At 41.7% G+C, this 18,890-nt stretch overlaps 1 protein-coding gene across 2 annotated transcripts in view; it reads right to left on the bottom strand.

Moving 5' to 3' along the window:
* Positions 1-17,286, bottom strand: part of ECPAS (Ecm29 proteasome adaptor and scaffold) — a 59,571-nt gene extending 42,285 nt beyond the window's left edge. Inside the window, exons 1-5 of one of the 2 annotated variants that reach the window (XM_021525016.2) lie at positions 17,178-17,286; positions 9,487-9,617; positions 4,928-5,044; positions 3,260-3,378; positions 1,276-1,428 (exon numbers count right to left, since the gene is read on the bottom strand). In XM_021525016.2, coding sequence (XP_021380691.1) covers positions 1,276-1,428; positions 3,260-3,378; positions 4,928-5,044; positions 9,487-9,617; positions 17,178-17,199 — 542 coding nt within the window. In that variant the 5' untranslated portion in view covers positions 17,200-17,286. Of the gene's footprint in view, positions 1-1,275; positions 1,429-3,259; positions 3,379-4,927; positions 5,045-9,486; positions 9,618-16,828; positions 17,121-17,177 lie in introns of those variants that run through there. The other variant, XM_021525014.3, reaches the window with a different exon arrangement.
* Between the last annotated feature and the right edge of the window lie 1,604 nt (positions 17,287-18,890).

Consider the following 18,890-nt stretch of genomic DNA (forward strand, 5'->3'; position numbering starts at 1 on the left):
TAGCTAAATCTTTAAACACTTTATTATGAGCTTTAAACCCTACAGTTTAGCTTTCTGGTTGCTTTACTGCAGCAAACTGGTAAGGCTAAATCACAACTGGACAATGACAGGCCCAATTCTAACAAGCATAAATTAGCTGTAAACCAATGCAAACAGCTTTACCCCAGGGAGCAAGACTTTAAGAGACTGACATCTAGAGCCACAGGCTATGTCAAGACACTCTCTAGCACCTTCTGGAAAGAAAATTAAAACCTTCACTTCCTACTTTCAGTGTCTCTGCGTGTTTTCTCAGAGGTGTCTTCCAAACAAAATGATTCTGTGATTTAAAAAACTCATGCTTCATGAGAGTATTAAAGTGTGTAAGGGAGTGAAGTCTCACTGGAAAGTCCAAGGATTCACCTGTTGACTACAGCCATGGATGAAGCCAAGGGCAATTAACCTGGGCCAACTGAAGAGTGTGAATCATGAACAGAAGAACAGGCATTTGAAACTGTGAGCTGCAATATTCTGTATATTCAAACAAAAGGAAAGTGGCCCCCTAATTATCTGATGGAAAGCACAGCCTTCAGTAAGTCTTTCTCCATGTCAAGACCATGTGCTTACTATTTTAAATTCAATCCTTCAGGTTAATCCACTCAGGAAAGCAAAAATTATGAGTTCAAATAGATCATACTGGCACCAATCCTATGAGACTTTTATTGCCAGAAAAAAATAGAAACGTGTTCAACTATCAAAACTTTTTTTTTTTTTTCAAAGCAAAAGTTCCCCTAACAATACAATGACACAAAAAAAAAAAAGTGGGAAAAACATTTTGAGAAAGTATTGATTTTAGACACTAGAAGTTTCCTAAGTTCCATACAGTGATCATTAAATTCAAGTTGTTCTGTATATTCTTCTTGCTTTCAAAAACAGTGTTCACACTAAGACAACATCACTGCAGTTTGAACATTCTTCACCAGAAGACAGACAAAAGACCAATCTTATTCAAAGTTCCAACTCTGGAAACCACAAGTTTTTAGAGATCATTCTTGCTTATGATTTCAGAGCAATAAACCTTAAAACTAAACTGCAGAAAGATGGGCACACATTTTTGTCAGGCTTCTCTTTGAAAGGGTTGGCTATTCTTACAATTATCAGCTTCTTTTGTACTTTTCTACTAGTTTCTTTCGAGCTGGGAAGTAACAGCACATTTTAAATGTGTTTTCAAGGGTGCAGTTTGTACTGTTTCACACATAAAGAACACATCAATGCTAGAGGAGACTGGTATCAACTCACCCATAAGGCATAAGAAGAACATCCAACATAAAGTCCAAAAGCAGCTGTACAGTCTTTGGTTTTTCAGCAAGATTAAACGGAGAAGCTGCTGCTTTCAGTGGTTCAGCAGGGTATTTCATGTGAAAAAGGGTTGGTATTAGAAGATGCATTAGGCTGAAAAACAATTACATTTACTGCAACCATTTAAAAAAACACACCTTTTTACTTATAACATACAAGACAGAAATCTTTTACAATAAACCGTTTTTTTCCTTAATAGCAAAACAAGAAAATCTTAAAAGTTGAACATATTCACAATCCGATGGCTTCTCTTTACCACCTGGTGTATTTAAAAATGGAGAGCAGAAGATAAATTAGGATTTCTCCTTAAAATGGAACATACATGTCTGCATGCATGCAGACATCTGGAGAGATAAAGTCACTGTCTTTGTCCAGATTTTTGACAGTTTCATAATTATGCCACAAAATACAGTATACGGCTGTCTCATCCTTAAGACACACTGGCAAATGCACTGGCTGTATAGCAGTACAGCCAGATTTTCCAAAGCTCTCTCCACTCATGTACTTGCCTTTTCAACAGAGAAAAACCACACTCCAAGTATTTTCACACTAATCTCATGAATGGAAGCAAGATTTTACTGCAAGACCTTTCAGTAATGTAATTGAAAAGTATTTTTACATCATTACAGGATATAAAGTGAACGAAGACTGATTTTAATGATTTTAATAATATCTTCCAATACCAACACAATGTAAACTTATCTCATTGTGAAACATAAATTTTAAGGAATTTAGAGATTTTAGAGGAGCTAAGATTTTAGTTAGAAATAAGCCTTACTAGAGTTAATTAAAATAAAAATAATAAATGAGTATGCCTAGATGAAGTAAGGAGTTAGTAGTTAACTAATAATTGATTGCTTGTCAGCACAATGTTTAGTTAGCTGGGTTTATAATGAAGAATATAAAAACTGACAAATAGCTTTTAGGAACATAAGACAATTGTGGGCCTCCTCTGTTCTGAAACCAATTGAAGACAAGGAATGGGAGTTCTACCAAGAGTTCATTTGTCATATTTGCATTGAAAAGGTAGAAAGGTCAGAACAAGGATGACTTTATTTACTTCCTCATTTTGGGACCCCTCCCCATGAAAGGGACCACCGACCCATTTCAAGGGACAAACTATGAATCCTTAATAGCTTTTCGAGTAATTAGCATATGAAGCAGGGAATGGGATGTACCAAAATTATGAATATGTATTTGTATTTTGTGTATTCAATACTTGGGTGGATAAAAGGGCTCTGTAATCAGCTGGAAGGGGTGGTGTGTATTCGGGAGCTATCCCACACGCTGCCCAGCATCGAATAAACATACACTTTCTAACTTTAAACTGTTAGAGTGTTTTTGTCCGTCACAGTTGGATATCGGTACTAGACCAATATCCATATTTTTTCAATAAATCAATTGTAGATAAGAATCAGGCCCACCCATACAGGTCCTTAGTATACAGCAGTTGCCAACAATTCTTTCTTCACATACTACAACTTAGCTAAAACTCCTACTTTATTTAAACACTATATCTCAATTTAGAGTGGTGAATCTGAGACATCTAGCACCACTCCTACAGCTGGTAAGAGGGTATCTACTGAAGGCGGTGCCTTAACGTGGAAACTAGAACCTGATGAAGATGCATGGGGGATACTGAAGATGCATATGGGACAGGCATTTCACTCCCATCATAACACAGACCTCTTATCATATAGGGAGTCTGCTGCTGCAGATTCTGTATGTTATTACAGCATTAGACTATAAGAATTTCTTGTACCACTCAAATGACTGATTTACTGATCCAAATTGTACCTGGAAAGAAGTACAATCCTAAGTCATGAAGACAGCACTTAAGGAAAGGAAATCTTTTAACAACTACTATAAATTATTTTACTAAAACAATACCAACAAAATTCACTCCAAGAGTAAGTAGCCATACCTGTCTTGTTGTGGTTGAGGTTTCCCTTCCATTGCAGTGAGAAGGGTTGGAGCCAATTCACATTGTTTTTCCACGGGCAGACGGGGGTATCCCATCTTAACATAAATTATGGTAAAATTCTAAAGGGGTAGAAAAAGCACACAGTATTGCAGCAATGGAGAAGAAGTATGTGTTCCTTAGCCTCTTCTTGTATGTTCTGCTACATAATTGAGTATTGGAAACAACATATGTTTTGAAGACCAATTCCTCAAGTCTAAGACTTATCAGATTGACAACCATGGTAGTGGAGACTAAGCAAGAACTAGTCAGAGCAGGTCTTGCTGCGCCTCTGCTTTAAAAGATGTAAAAAAACAATGAAAAAAACTCTCTGGTTTGTCTTTTTCACTGCCAATTTCACCAAAAGCACCTGCAACTAAGCAGCAGCTTAAAGGAAAGCTAATATAATTATTTCTCTTACCTATTTCTGAAATAAAATATAATACAATATGGAATAAATACAAAGTCAGCAGCATAGACAAATTTTCTCTTGAAAACATGTTTCTAAAAAATTTCATTTAAAAGCTACAAATGCAGGAAAGAGTCCAGTGACAAGACAGCACAGCAGAGCAATACTGAATACTGGATTATTTAACTGTTATACCGTTCATCTAAGTCCAGCCAAGAACTGCAGAGGTAAGAGCTGTGTTCCATGACCTGGCTGAAAGAAGCTCCAAAGAGCAGTGTTGTAATGCACTACACCACTTTGTAGATGACATCTGAACTAAAATCCTACAAAGCTTTATGATGCAAAGCAATATGCATCACTGAGACATATGAACAAAAATACATTTTTGACAAGTACAGCTAAATACAGAGTTTGTTAAGTATATTTTTAAACAAGATGGTTCATTTTGCTCTACATGACATATGCACTCCAGAAATCTCAGCCATTACTAAAAAGTGAATTCCAGATAAGGCCATTTGCTGAGGACAACCTAAGACTACTTTTATGTATGTCACTGCTGTTTAAAGTCTAAATATTTCTCCATACATTTCTAAGATGTCATATTTTTAATTTATGCTGCACACAGAACTTAATAATAAAACGAAAAGCACAAAGTTTCCCTGTGATTTAATCACTTTTGTTTCATGATGATGACTGGCAACAGACCTATCAAAACTGAAATGTAAACTGTTTCATAGTTTCAGAAAAAAAACTAAAATTATTTTCACATTTTAAATTAGAGTGAATGAAATAATCTACGAAAGTTTCACAATCTATAGAATAACATTTTTTTCATCTTGCTCAGCTAAGATCCTCATGTATTCTAAGAGATAAAGGTGCTTTAAGTAAAACTCTGATCCTGCAGATACCAGGATAAGGATTGATAGCTGTTTGCAAAATGCAGCTTTTACCAATGAACACACCCTTTACAAGACAAGCAATGACAATTCATGCAATCATGAAATACCAAGAGTAACTGTCAGTAATTTGAACAGCAAAATGCTTTATGAAACCAAGTTTCACCCACACCAGACTATAAAACTGAGTATAAAAAAGTTCTTAAAACATCAACTTCATAACAATTACTTGCTAGGAAAACTGACAGAGCTAAATATGGGAGCTTTAAAGAATATTCGGCTTGCTAAAGTAAAGCAGCAAACAGTCTTGGAAGAACAGACACTTACAGTGACAAATGACACTGCAGAAGGATCTTGATACTGAACTAACAATGTCTCTACTGGAAGCTGAATTTTTGGTCGACTTTTGATGCGCTTATTCAGATGAACCAGCAACTCCATGACCTGACAGGAAGAAAAAAAAACAACAAAAAAACCTGAAAAAAACACCACTGATGTTGCTACTTTGAGGTCCATCAACCTCAATCCATTAGGCAGGCTTAGTACACGCAAATCAGGTCTGATTTAGCTGATTATTTCATTTGTAAGAAAACAGCAACCATCATTTATAGTATTATCTTGAAATCCTGTGACTGTTAAGACAAACAGTCCCAAACCACACCACAATCAATAACATCCATCAACAGAAATAAAAGAAAGGATTACTGACGACAACCAGTTCTCTCCACAGTTTGGTTACTGCCTGTCAAAACTGTCTCTGGCTTGGAAATTTGCACTCCTGCTCTGTATTGAGCTGCAGAGTAACTCCAATCACATAGCAGACAAAAAAAAATATCCCTACCCCTAATAAAGTCACCAAGTAAGTGTATGAGAACTTTTTGGAGTGTAACATTACAGAACTGAAATCCTTCAAACAAGAGAAGCCAACAGGAGTGCTGTGAATGTCAGGCAGAAGCAATGTGCAGTCCTGCCTGGGTGGGCAGAGCCCCAGCAGCCAATGGAAACCAGCACTTGCTTGGCGGGAATGACCCTGGGCTCTGACAGACAGCAAAGCAAAACTGAGGCCAAAGTGTGTTGAAATAAGAGATGTGCATCAAAGTATTCCCTCATGATGAAGGTTATCAAGCAATAAAGTTTAGGCCCAGACGGTTGTACAGTCGTTATCCTCAGAGGTTTTCCAAGACCCATCTGGATAAAACCTTCACCTTCATTCAGAACTGAACTTGTAATGGACTGCTTTAAATAGGAGATTGGTCTGGAGACCTCCTATGGTCCTGAATTATTCCATGATTCTACAATCCTATTAGGTAGTTTCTAAGCATCACCAAAATGCCATACCTAAATCTCCTGAAGGACATACCATCATTGAATGAAGAAAATTGAAAAACTACAATTTCTACTCTGGAACAATTATCCATTCTGAGAAATCACACTGAACATCTGCATCTTGCTTGCAAACTTTATTAGATGCTCAAAAAAGGTGGTGCAAAAAATGGAAGTGATGTTAGATGAAGTCAATTCAGTTCTGGCAAAACCAGTCAGAGCCAGTCCTAGATTCATGTTAACTTCAAGTAATTCAAGCCAAAAAGCCAAGGGTGTCCTGTGTTTTCAAGGGATCATTGCCTTGGTCATAGTATGCTGTCCCTAAAGCCCATAATGGAAACTGCAGAACTGTATGGATGCCGAGCTCCATATGAGCAGCCTCTTGACACCATCTTTACATCCACTCCATGACTAGGTCTCCAACAAAATGTACAGCTATAATCCAGAGAAATTACAGAACTGACTACAAGCATGATCAAAACCAGAGATAAACTAACAAACTAAGTAACACTGACAGCTATCAAATTTTGCTGCTGTAAATTTATTGCAACAGTTACAAATTCATACTATTTTAGAGAGAGAAAAAAAAAAATCTGCACAGATCTCTTTGAGAAACAGTAGGAGATACTAAGACAGAACTCAAGAAACATGTTCAAGGGACTAATGGTGGCTGGTAAAAAAGACATGGCTACATTTGGATATGTATGTGTGCATGCATATGCATGGCTGTATGTGTGAGGGTTTAGCTCATGTCCTGCTTCTCTAATCATTAATGTCAAACAAGTAAACTAAAGATCTTCACCAGTAGTACTCTTCAGACCTGACCCAAGCAAACATCAACACTTTTGACTTCTTTTGTTTTTGCTGGCCTCACACAAGGTGCACTTAAAGTGACAATGGTATCCAGTTTGGCACAAATGCTCCCACTGCAAAAAGCACTTCTTGGAGCTCATCTGAAGAAGCAGAGTGAATTTACCCTGGATTAGTTCTCTTTGTGTGACCCTACTAGGATAACTGATTTTGTAGAAGATATCCTAGAGTAAAATTTAACTCATTTGTCAAAACTGTGGTCTGAAAAGGGATTACTTCTTCAACCCAAATGGATTAAGAAGGTATAAGCATTAGAAGCTTATCCCCACACTCAGACTATATCCTAAATCTGAAAATGTATGAGGGCAATGAGTTCCAATAACTGCGTGTTGCAGAAATAGTGACGTAACAGCCATAAAATTAAGGGCAGCAATAAAACCAACAAAGGAATACACTAAGGCAACAGGAAGAAAAATGGAATTTAATTTCCCCGTTTTATTCTAGCTGTACGAGCTTGAGGACAAAGTAAGTCTGGGGAGCTGAAGTGAAATTAGAACAGAGTCAATCTTTCTGGTGTACTTGTGAACTAAACCATGCCTCCAAAGTTGGGTGAAAGAAGTCCTTGAACAACTGTAATGCTCTACATTTTGCAGTATAGTCACAGCACACAAATATTCTTATTTGCTCATGTCTCTATAATCAAAAGCTACACTTTCAATTCAATAAAAATTATGTCAGTTTTTAAGCCATTGTTAACTATAATGGTACACTTTTTTATTGCTGTTGGTGGCGGGTTTTTAACCACAACAATCACTGCAGGAGAGAGAAATTACATGAGGGGGGGACAGTTTTGTCACTGGTAATAGGAGTCACTTAAGAGTTTGCCCTTCTCCTTCCATTCTATTTCATTAATTTGCTTTATTAGATTGGTTTTCCAATCATGTTAAAGTTTCCAGTGCTCATGTTAAAAAATACATATTGTCATTTTGCTTACATTGACTTAACATGATTTATGCTAGTGTCAAACAACAAGCACATTCTTAGTTATTCACCAGGCAAAATTAGCAATGGAAATTTAGATATTTGAAAAGGCAGCAGAACTCTTAGCATGTTTTCCCACTACATTAAACAACATGAAAGAGCAAGAAAATTGAGAAGCTGAGCTCCAATATAAGTAATGGAAAACAGGAACGTGCACATGGAAGAAATTTACTTGCAGGTTGTACACTACATAATAAATGTTCACTCATATCAATTAGAATAAAACACTCACAGTCTTCCCCTCACCTCTGACTCACTGAAAAATTATTTTGGTATGTGAAAATCATCAAATTAAAAAAAATCAAGACATACAGAGTCTTCCTGATATACTGAAAAAGTTAAATGCCTTCACTGATATGGCAAGGGTATTCAGGGTAATCTACATGGATGCAATGAATTTGACAAATATCAAGAAGTACATGGAAGTGCTATAATTGTTTGTATTATTATCTGTTGATAATAAAAATCAAGAGTTTCAACACCTAAAAGGGCAAAGAAATGTATTTTATTTCATTATTCACTCTAATGTCAAAACTATTATCTGCTATTACTACAATGCACCCTTAAGTAGGCTGTGTGATTTCAAGCAGCCTCTTAAAATTTAATTTTCAAAAGACTCCCCCTTTCCTTAATCTTCCAACACTCCCAAATAAGTGACAACAGATTCCAGCTTAGAAAAAAAGTACATGAAAAAATACTCTATGAAATTTCACCAGCTGGTTAAATGCCTTTCTTCACAGCTTCAAGCACACATGGTAAGCAGATATTCAGAAGAACACCCCATCTGAGTTGGAATATCCGTCTTTCAGCACAGTGGAATGGCATGACATCCATGGATCCACTTTCATGTCATCACTCTAAAGGCCACGTTTTGTGCAGAACTTTGAGAAAAATCTATGCTAGAGTTACTTGCAGATTCTGAAATCTACTTATAAATGCAGTGACAGTATGATAATTTCCTTATTTCTACAAGACACAGGGACTTATGAAAAACTTATTTTCCACTACTAACTCCTAACACTTCATCTGCACTCTGCTCCAAAACATTCCAGTCCACTCCTATTACTAGACCTAAAACCTAAAGCAGGAAACTTAATTCCCCAGTTACATATTAAATTCCACCTCTAAAACTGCTTGGTCCTTGATCCTTATGCCGGGCTACAGGCAAAAACCAAACAGTTTTGGTACATATTAAGGTATATGAATGAATTTTGTGATAAAGCTGCCTTATGTACCAGGGAACTGATTGTTTTTCAGGTAGGTATGACAGTCCATCTTTAAAATTACTTGGTTCTTGCTCTTATTCCAGTTATCAGTCAAGTGAATAACATCTATGACTATGGCTTCATGGTATTTTGTGCACAGAAGCAAGTTTGCTTCACATGTGCCCTAAGTCAGGTGGAAGCACAACAGCCCTGGAAGTCATGGCAATGGCAGCAAGCCTTGGTCCCAAGCTAACTCAGAGCTAGCTGGCCTCAAACAAATACAGCTTCCACACATCTGCAAAATCCATGCTGACACAAGTACTGACTGTTTTGTTTAAGCTCTAACAGGTGTAACAAATTAATTCTCTATCATGGTAACGATAAATTTTCCTCAAAGAGTAATTTTCTCAACAGAGAACATCCAAGCATAGCAAATCATGATATGTCACAGCCATTTCTTTCTCCTTGATCAGGACAATGTACCTTTATGGTAAATTGAATCTTTACCTTTTTGCGAACTCCTTCCTGTGTGCTGGACAGCTTGAGGAGAACAGGGGGTAGGAATTTGGAAATAATGTTCTGTAACTGCTCATCTGTTTCTGCATGGCCAAGACGTAAGAACACACGCTCCAGTTGATCTGCAATTAATCAAATAAAAAGAAAAGGAGAAACTGGTTGAAACTTAAATTTCTGTAGCAAGAAAACTTTTTCTGAACATCCCCTAATAGACTTACAAGAAGCACTGCACAATGTGATTTGAGTATTTATATCTCAAAGGCACTCATCACAGATTTTTTAACACTGAGAAAACAATTAATGGTAAAAAACAGTCTGATGGCTTCCAGTAATAGACTTCACAAGTAGGGGGAAGACCTTTCCTAGCAAAGACAAAAACAATTAAGGCTGTATTTGCATGTACAATCCACACACCTGAAAACACAAGACACACTCTAGAGTGAAAAATCAGTTTTTCTGAAGCTCAAGAAAACTGTTCCAGGGTAAATTTGATACGCACAGGTTAGGGTTTCAGAATTATTCATATGACATCTTGACACAGGCTAACCTGTCCAGCACCTGCCCACTGGGGCACTAAGGTCTCCCAGAAAATCTGAACAAATACCTGCTGAGCCAGTACTTGTTTGTTACAAGTAGTTGATTTGTTTTCAAATACATAGCACTATCATCAATAGGAGTAAGAGCACAAGCATGAAATGTAGGACATACTGATGTGATCCTACTATCACTATACAAAGTGGCTGGGGTATTTCAACTTGCCTTCCTCTGGCCAGTTGACCTACTCCCCCCCAACCCAGAAAGGAACAAACAAAAAAATCATTTCACAAAAACAGATGACACCAAAATCTTCTGTCAAGCACTCAAGAACAAGGCTGAGGACCACTTGTTTTTATAAAAAAAAAGGTTAAAAGTCCTTCTTTCAAGTGCCAGCATGCAGCTGCCCCAACAGCTACACCAGAAGCAAAGCAAAGCCTCCCCAGCAACAGCAGCATTCCCAACAGCTGAACCGAGAAGAGTCCTTGTGCACAGGACCAGGAGCATGTATTTCATCCTGCAGCAATGAAGCCCAGACCCACAGGCAGCAAGGGGACCCAATGCTTTTGAAGGGGCTAAAGGTCTTAAGACATCTTACAAAGAGGAAATAATTTCTCCAAAGACTAATGTAAAGTAATCTCTGAGGAAGACCAAAGAGAGGCCTCCTTCAGCAGAGGAGGATCATGAAGCTGATTCTAAAGGACTACAGTGGCAAAAAAAAAAACCAAACAAAAAACACTTGTACAGGTCAGCAATAAAGACTGAGGTGAATGGATACGGTTAGAACCAAAGTGAACAAAGGGGATGTTGAAATGCAAATACAGCTCTACTCAGCAAATTTATCATTATTTTGCTTCAGAAGCCTTTACTGTCCTATTTTTAAAACTTGTGCTATCTCAGCATTCATAGCATCATTCCTCCTCTGCCAGATGCAGATTAAACATACACATACCACTTCCAAGATTTCATTTTCTGCTGAGCAAATATGACAGGCAGCTGGACAGAGGATGATGAAATTTTACTGTCAAGGAAACTAATGCTGAAATTCTGCAACATCTATACAATAAACTGAAAATATGAGTCAATCTCATTTCAGAGAGATTTCACAGACTACTCAGGCCATCAGCTAGTCAATGGCTCTGTAATACTTACCTCATGTTTCAATTTTTAAAAAAATCGTGACATTTGATTTCTTCTCACCTCCTTCTTGTGTCATCCTTCCCCCACCCCTCCTGTCCCTCTCATCCCAATGAGCACCCATTCAAGGACGTCCTTGGGGGTCTCACTACCACACAGGCAGTAAGAGACTACAGAAGTCACATCAAGCAGCTGAAATTATTCTAACAATTAATAAAAACTATAACATCTTTCCCCTTGGACCTAGAACTCCAGGAGAACACCGGAGATCCATCATTCTCAAGCAAATCAACTGCTGAACTTTCTCAATATGTTCTTTTACATAGTAACAGCTCAAAAACAAGTGTAAGAAAACACAACCCAAGTTAGTTCTAAAGCCATTTGTTGGTAGTCACTGGACTACACACAGACCTTCTCAATGTCAGCGACACTGACAGAGTGCACTTCACGTGTGCACTCAGGAAATGCAGCAATGTACTGAATTACAAGCACCTGCCCCGTTTCTAGCTTCCTCCATTATTCTCATTTCAAGCAGCCACCAGAATGGTGGAAATAATAATAATATCAAGACCAATAATAACAGAGATCAGGAGGAAAAAATGCTACCCCCTTCTTAATGCTGTCTGTGAGATAAATCTATTACTTTTCTCATACCTCTGCTGCAAAGTCAGTTAAGCCCTAATACTGTCATCAGATAGTCTTCCTTTAACCATAATCATAACAAGACTCTTCAGCAAAATCAAGGATACCAGTCACCTGGATGTAGTTAAGAAACTGGCCAGGAGTTTGTCAGACTATTCTCTCATGCTGCTGATGCAGGCTGTATCCATATCAGTGAGATAGGAAAACAAAGAGCTATAAAACTTCCCACTTTGTACATCAAACATTTCCTCCATCATTTTTATTTTACTAACAATTAAGACCATTTCTCAAGCTGACAGCATTCATTACAGCAAGGCATAAACACTGGAGATTTAATGCACCACACACAATGGTCCAGGAATATAAGTGTGCATGAAGTATCTGCACCTCAGATGCTGTGTCCTGTCTTCCTGTGTGCTGCAGACCTCCTGGCTAGCATAAAGTGTTTTTCCCTCCTTTATATCTCTTCACAGCCAGCAAACAGACCACTATGCACCAGACATCAAACAAGACAGTCTGCTCACAACTGGTCCCAACTCCCCACATCATGCAGTTTTTAAGTATAGAGCTAAAATCTCCATCTGATTTTACAACCCCTACTAACAACTGAAAAACTGCACAATTGCAATTTTATGAGCTTATCTGATAGCAGAAATAAGTAAAACAAGATGTCTAACTTGCTTTACTACATACCACGGAGAGTTGGAGGGGGGGGGCAGAAAGGACAAAAACTGATTGGAAAAAGCCTTAGCAACCAAACTTAGAGACATTATATGTGTGCCACAGCTATGACAGTTAGCATTTTACTATGGATTAAAAAACAATGCAACAAAGAATAAGGTACATGAGTAACAAAATTGCTAAGTAGATTTAGTTTTAAAATACGTACAACTAAGTCCATGCAGAATTTTAAACAGTTATTCATATATTTTGGAACAATCACTTCTTTTCATGCTGCTGTGTAGTACTTTCACAAAAAACACTAATTTTGTGGCACTTTCTTGAGGAAAAAATGGTGTTTACAAAAAGACAAAGATAAATATGGAGAACCAAACAAAAGGCATTGTATATGAAGAAGACATTTCCTATCATTGTATGTAAAAGAAACAAAGGAGCTGAAAAACAAGATCTATCTTCATATCCCTGTTTTTAACACCAGTGTCCAATTTGTGTAAATTGACATCGTGTATTTGGAATCTGCAATTCCCAAGTTACCATGGCAATGTAGCTACCGATCTGTGAGAAAATGCATGTTTCACTTCTGGTTCTTTCCAATCCCCATTTAAGATTACAAGGAGGAATACTGGTTTCAGCATTTAAAAACCTCGAGAAGACAGAAAATAAAGGAATCACTTTCAAAACACAGGTATATACACAAATTCTACAAAAAAACTACACTGATAATGAGACACTAACTTCCAAATCCTGCAATACCATCCACAAAAGGGTCAGTGTTATTTAAAGTTTTGTTACTTCACAACAGACCTTGTGGTCACCCAAGGTAACAGTAAAACCCCATGGCCTGCACATAGGGAAAACATGCCCTTTCCCTCCATTTGGTAAATACTGACATGGAGCTCATCAAAGTGAAATGAGAGAAAGACAAGGACGAAAAAAGGATAAAAATATGGATAAGCAGCAAACAGCTACCTCAATACAGCCAGGAATTCAAAGAGTTTACCCTCCTTATTTTAATTACAAAAAACAAACAAGCAAACAAACAAAAAAGCACCCAAAAAATAAAAAAACTAAAAAAAAACCAAACAAACAAACAAAAAAACCCCTAGCTTTACTGAGGTAGCTATGCCACTGTTTTATATCTGTATTTTTATCACAGAAATCTCTCAGTTCAGCCAAGCACAGTTCCATTTCAAATCAGTTCCCTCTGGCATTCTCTGGAATTTATAGATATTATGTACAGCACACCAGTTACTCCACACAGACTCCTCAGCAATGCACATTTGTGTAGCACAGTATCAAGTAAAACACACACCCTTCCTTTTATGAAAACTGACTCAAGAAACTGCTGGGGCTAGGACATGTCAAACTAGCTGTACTTTGTTTGACTGTTAACCACAAACATCTGAGGAACTAAAAGCAGCGTCTAAGTTGTCTGCAGAACAGAGCAGATCTATGCATGAAGTCAGAATTTATTTTCAGTTTCCTGAGAACTTGATAGTTTGACAGATTGGTGGAACTGTTACAAAATAAATCATTTCTACAACAGTTTCAGTAAATCAGACGAAAACCTCTGAGACCCTGCTCTATTACCTGAACATGCACAAGCATCTCTCCGCATTTTCTCCAAATGGCCCTATATCAAATAAAGAGTACAAAAAGCATTTCAATTTGACCTTTTGGATGACAGGAGTAGTTTTAGGGGCAGGTTCCTACTAAAGCAAAAAGTCTATCACGCCCTTGTGTCTCTCCATAACTAAGCAATTGAGCAATTGCTTCTGCATTATTCCACATGCAGAAGAATAAAGCTCTCATCTGCTGTGCAACTACCAAAATAGGAGTCAAATTCTTGTTCAAATGTTATTAGACTCTGGGAAAAAATATAACTAGTATGATTATAGCAGCAAACAGTGAGTCAGGATTTGCTGGTGCTATTCTTGTCTCTACCAGTAACCCCTTTTATGCCTATAACCAAAAGACTTAAGGGAGCACTTGTACAAACAGGCCACTCACCAAGCAGTCAATCTGCCTGGAAAAGGCTAGGAAAGCCTGTTGGAGGAAGGCTATATTATGGGTTTTTTTCCCATTATATTCTTTCTCTTTATAAAAAAGCTTATGTAAAAGCTTGAATAGTACATCAGAACCCATGCTGCAATTTGCAATATTCCAGGTACAGGTTCTCCATTTGAATGGATGACTACTATTACTCAAGAGTAGCTTGCTCCTCTTGCATCTAAACTCTTGTGGCTTTAGGGCCAAGTTACTAATTTTGCATTAATTTTTAAACTGCCATATCTTATGCTGCCTTCAAACAACCTGTCCTCTAAAACGAGGAGCATCATTTACACAGCATTTAGACAGAGTTTCCATGTTTGACAGGGGCTATAGATGAAAGCTTCCTACAGGCATTTACAATGCTACATGAATATAAAGCAAGGAAACCTGGTTTTCCAACCTAGAACTAATGGTAATTATTTTTGTTATTCCAGGACTAGTCATCTGTTACAGTGCACTCCGGCTGTGCTCTTCCCCATTTCCAGAGACCCCTGTGACTCTGATCAGATGAGAGAGGTAGGAGCATCAATCATCATCCTATAAAATAAAGGCTTTCTTTCCAAATATGCTGAAATGTAAGTATTTGAATGTATCAAGACAGCAAGCCCACACGGAGGCTTAGTTTCCCTCTCTCTTTCTCTACATTAAGTTACTCTTTTTTCCATTAGCTTTAATTAATTTTTTATTTAAGCATACTGTACTTTCTATTCAGTGACAGAGAGGTACCACAAAAAACCCAAATTAAACAAAACGAAATTTCCAAAAAGAGATTCCTCCTCCCACCCAAAGAAAATATTTCTAAGCAAACCAATAAAACTGTCTCATTTTTGAAGAACGTCATGGTCAAATAACCTGAGCAAAATAACGTAATTATTAATGTGACTCGTAGTCTAGGGATATGTGTCTTTCTAGTCCAGCTTAAGAGAAAGTCCTGTGTAGCAACAGGCACACGGCTGAGGACTAATTTTTTGCAAAATCAGATCTGGAGCCTGGAAAGTTAGATTACATACAGATAAAAGCCACAGAGTCACAAGGAAGATATTGGCTGGTTTCACCAAGGAGAATCACAATAGCATTGTGAATCTAACAACAGAATCTCTTGGATGACAGCAGCAGTAAGAGCTTGAACTGTCCTTACATCAATTTATCCCAGGTGTCAATGGAAAAAATATCTTGGCATTTCGGTCCTCCAGTTCTAGGATTAGTACAGGATCAAGATTTTTCTTTACTCCACCATGGGACCTTGGCTACATACGGGAGATCCCCACCATTATCATATCACTCAGCCTACTTCTAGTAACAAAGAGCAGCATTAGGATGTTGTCTACACAGAAGCTCACAATAAAAAAAAAAAAAAAAATTAAAAACCCCAAAAAACCAACAATGGAAAAATAAACAACAAATGAAGAACCAGCACATAGAAATTCTCTAGTACTGAAAGCTAACAGTACTCAAATATGCTCAAAGTATTTCTTTTGCCCTTTCTCTCTGACGACTGCCAAGTACTATTTCAGGGTAACCAGAGGCCCTCTCATTTGGCTGAGTCATATGCTATCTTGCTATTAACTCTTCACAGGTAAGAACCATCTTTACGCCAGGCCAGGAAAAACAAGGGAAGAGAAACCGCTTTTTTTGAAACTCCATAAGCTTATCCAAAGAGCAGCTGATCGGGCGCTTCCCCAGAGTCTCTGAGAAAGGGTTCTGGAGAGGACAAGAAGCCAGGCCGCGCTCCGCTATCTGGAACGCTCGGCGGCAGCGGCACCTCCGGTGCTGTGCCGGGCGCCGCAGGGGCGGCCGCGACGCGCTCCGTACCCGCGGCCCGGCGCCGCGCCCGCGGCGCGGCGAGAGCGCGCCCCGGGACCGCCAGCTGCGCTGCGTCCGCGCCGCCGCCGCGGCTCAGACACGGCGCTCGCACGACGCAGGGCCCAAGTACCGACGGGCAGAGGCGGCGCCGCTTGTGCCCGTTCAGGAGCGGTGGGCGAGGCCGCTCCCGCGGCGCCCGTGGTCCCGGCGACCCCAGGCTCCGTCCCGGCCAGGAGCCTCCGCTGCCTCCCCGCAAGGTCACGCAGCCGGCGTGAGGGGCCGGGGATGCGGGAGGTACCGCTGCTCCCGGTTTCCGCTTCCCGAAATGGCCTCCCACGGCCGGTCCGGCCCCGCTGCCGTCACCGCCCGGCCGGGCCGGGCACCGGGCCCCACCGCGGAGGAGACCCGCTGTGGGGAAAGCCCGGGCCGCCCGCCCGCCCGGCAGCCAGCCCCCGCTGCGAGTCCCTGCGCCGCGGGCACTTACTGAGCTCGTCCTGCGCGGCCGCGGCCATGTTGCCGGCTGGGGAGGGAGGGGAGGCGGCGAGAGACGCACCGCGCCTCCCGCCCCTCTCCGGCACCGGCACCGGGCCGGCGGCCGCGTCTCTCCTCCTCCTCCTCCTCCCTCTCCACCTCTTCCACCCCCTCCTCCTCTTCCTCCTCCTCCTCCTGCTCCCGGCGGCTCCCCTCGACGGTGGCAAGCTTCTGTCACCGCCAGTTTATATTTAGAGAGACCTGCCGTCCCCACCGCCCGCCCCCGTCGCGTACACGGCCCGGCCCCGCCGCCGCCCCGCCCGGCGGGCCCCGAGGAGGAGGTTTACGGGGGCAGCACTGACCGGAGTCCGCGCTGACCTCCATGGCGGCCGCGCCGGCTCGGCGCTCGGCACGGCGGCGCAGGGATGCAATGGGACGGGACGGGAGCGGCGCAGGGCGCCCCCGCGCGGCCGCGGGTGCGTTGGCAGGGGAAGGGCGGAGAGCCCCGCCCACAGCCGGGAAGGCCCCGCCCACCGAGCGGTATAACCACGCCCACCGAGCGGTATAACCACGCCCACCGAACGGCATGGCCACGCCCATCGAACGGCATGGCCACGCCCACCGAACGGCATGGCCACGCCCACCGAACGGCATGGACACGCCCACCGAGCGGCATGGCCACGCCCATCGAGCGGCATGGCCACGCCCACCGAGTGGCATGGCCACGCCCACCGAGCGGCATGGACACGCCCACCGAGCGGCATGGACACGCCCACCGAGTGGCATGGACACGCCCACCGAGTGGCATGGTCACGCCCATCGAGCGGCATGACCACGCCCACCGAGCGGCATGGACACGCCCACCGAGTGGCATGGTCACGCCCACCGAGCGATAGGACCACGCCCACCGAGCAGCATGGCCACGCCTATCGAGTGGCATGGACACGCCCACTGATCGGCATGGCCACGCCCACCGAGCGGCATGGACACGCCCACCGAGCGGCATGGACACGCCCCCCGGCTGCCGCTGCTGAGCCGCTCTTCCAGAGCCATTTCCCGAAGGGATAGAGCTGCTCCGTAGAATTCGTCCCCTGCCGTTCTGGGGTTACTCAGAGAGACAGCCACGCTGCGTCTTTTTCCCAAACTCTGCCATGCCATATGGAATCTCTGTAAGGAGCATCCCGGCAGCATGCCGGGGAGCGGACGGCGTGGCGCCCGCCCCGCGCCTCCCTCCCCGCTTCCTGCAGCCGGCACGGGGCAGCTGCTGACGGCTCCCTAAAGCTCCACGGGAGTCCCAAGGCAGACGTGAGCTCAAGCGAGAGGTGTCAAGAGGACTAGCTTGTTTCTCGAGTCAGGAAAAAAAAGGCGACAAAAGCGTCCATGTACCGGTTTTGTTCCATCTGTGCAATGTTTCTGGCTGAGCTGGAGTTCGTGTCCCCCACAATAGCCCCCATCTTGCTGCACTTTGCGTTGATAATTGGAAAGGTGCTGATAACACACCAGCTGCTGCTCAGCTTTGACTATTGCTGAGCATCAGCACTGTGTCTCCAAAATTCAAGGGGGCTGGGGGTGGGCAAGATCCTGGGAGGGGACACAACCAGGCCAGCTGACCCAAACTGACCAAAGCCTTATCCCATGGTATATGATGTCAGCTCAGATACAAAAGCAGAGGGAGGAAGGAGGAACGGGGGGGGGGGGGGGGGCATTCATTTTTTTACAGTTTTTGCATTCCAAAGCAATCTCTACGATCCTGAAGTCCCACTCCCCAGGAAATGGTCAGACATGGCTTGTGGCTGGGAAGTAACGAATAAAATTACTTCCTTCCTCTTAGCTTGTGTATGCATAAGTTTTTGCTTTTGCTTTAGTAAACTGCCTGATCTCAACCAACAAGTCGTTTTCCATCTTGTTCTGTCTCTCCCATCCAGCTGAGAAAGGGAATGGATAGAGCAGCTTGGTAGGCACTAGGCACCCACCACAATTTTTTAAGGTCATGGTCTGAGGAGTTGACTCACAGCCTCCAGTCATGAGAGACTGGGCTCTAATGAGGTGTAAAGAGGTGGACCTTTTTTTTTTTT

This window comes from Lonchura striata, chromosome Z, assembly GCF_046129695.1.
Source record: "Lonchura striata isolate bLonStr1 chromosome Z, bLonStr1.mat, whole genome shotgun sequence".
Classification (NCBI taxonomy): domain Eukaryota; kingdom Metazoa; phylum Chordata; class Aves; order Passeriformes; family Estrildidae; genus Lonchura; species Lonchura striata.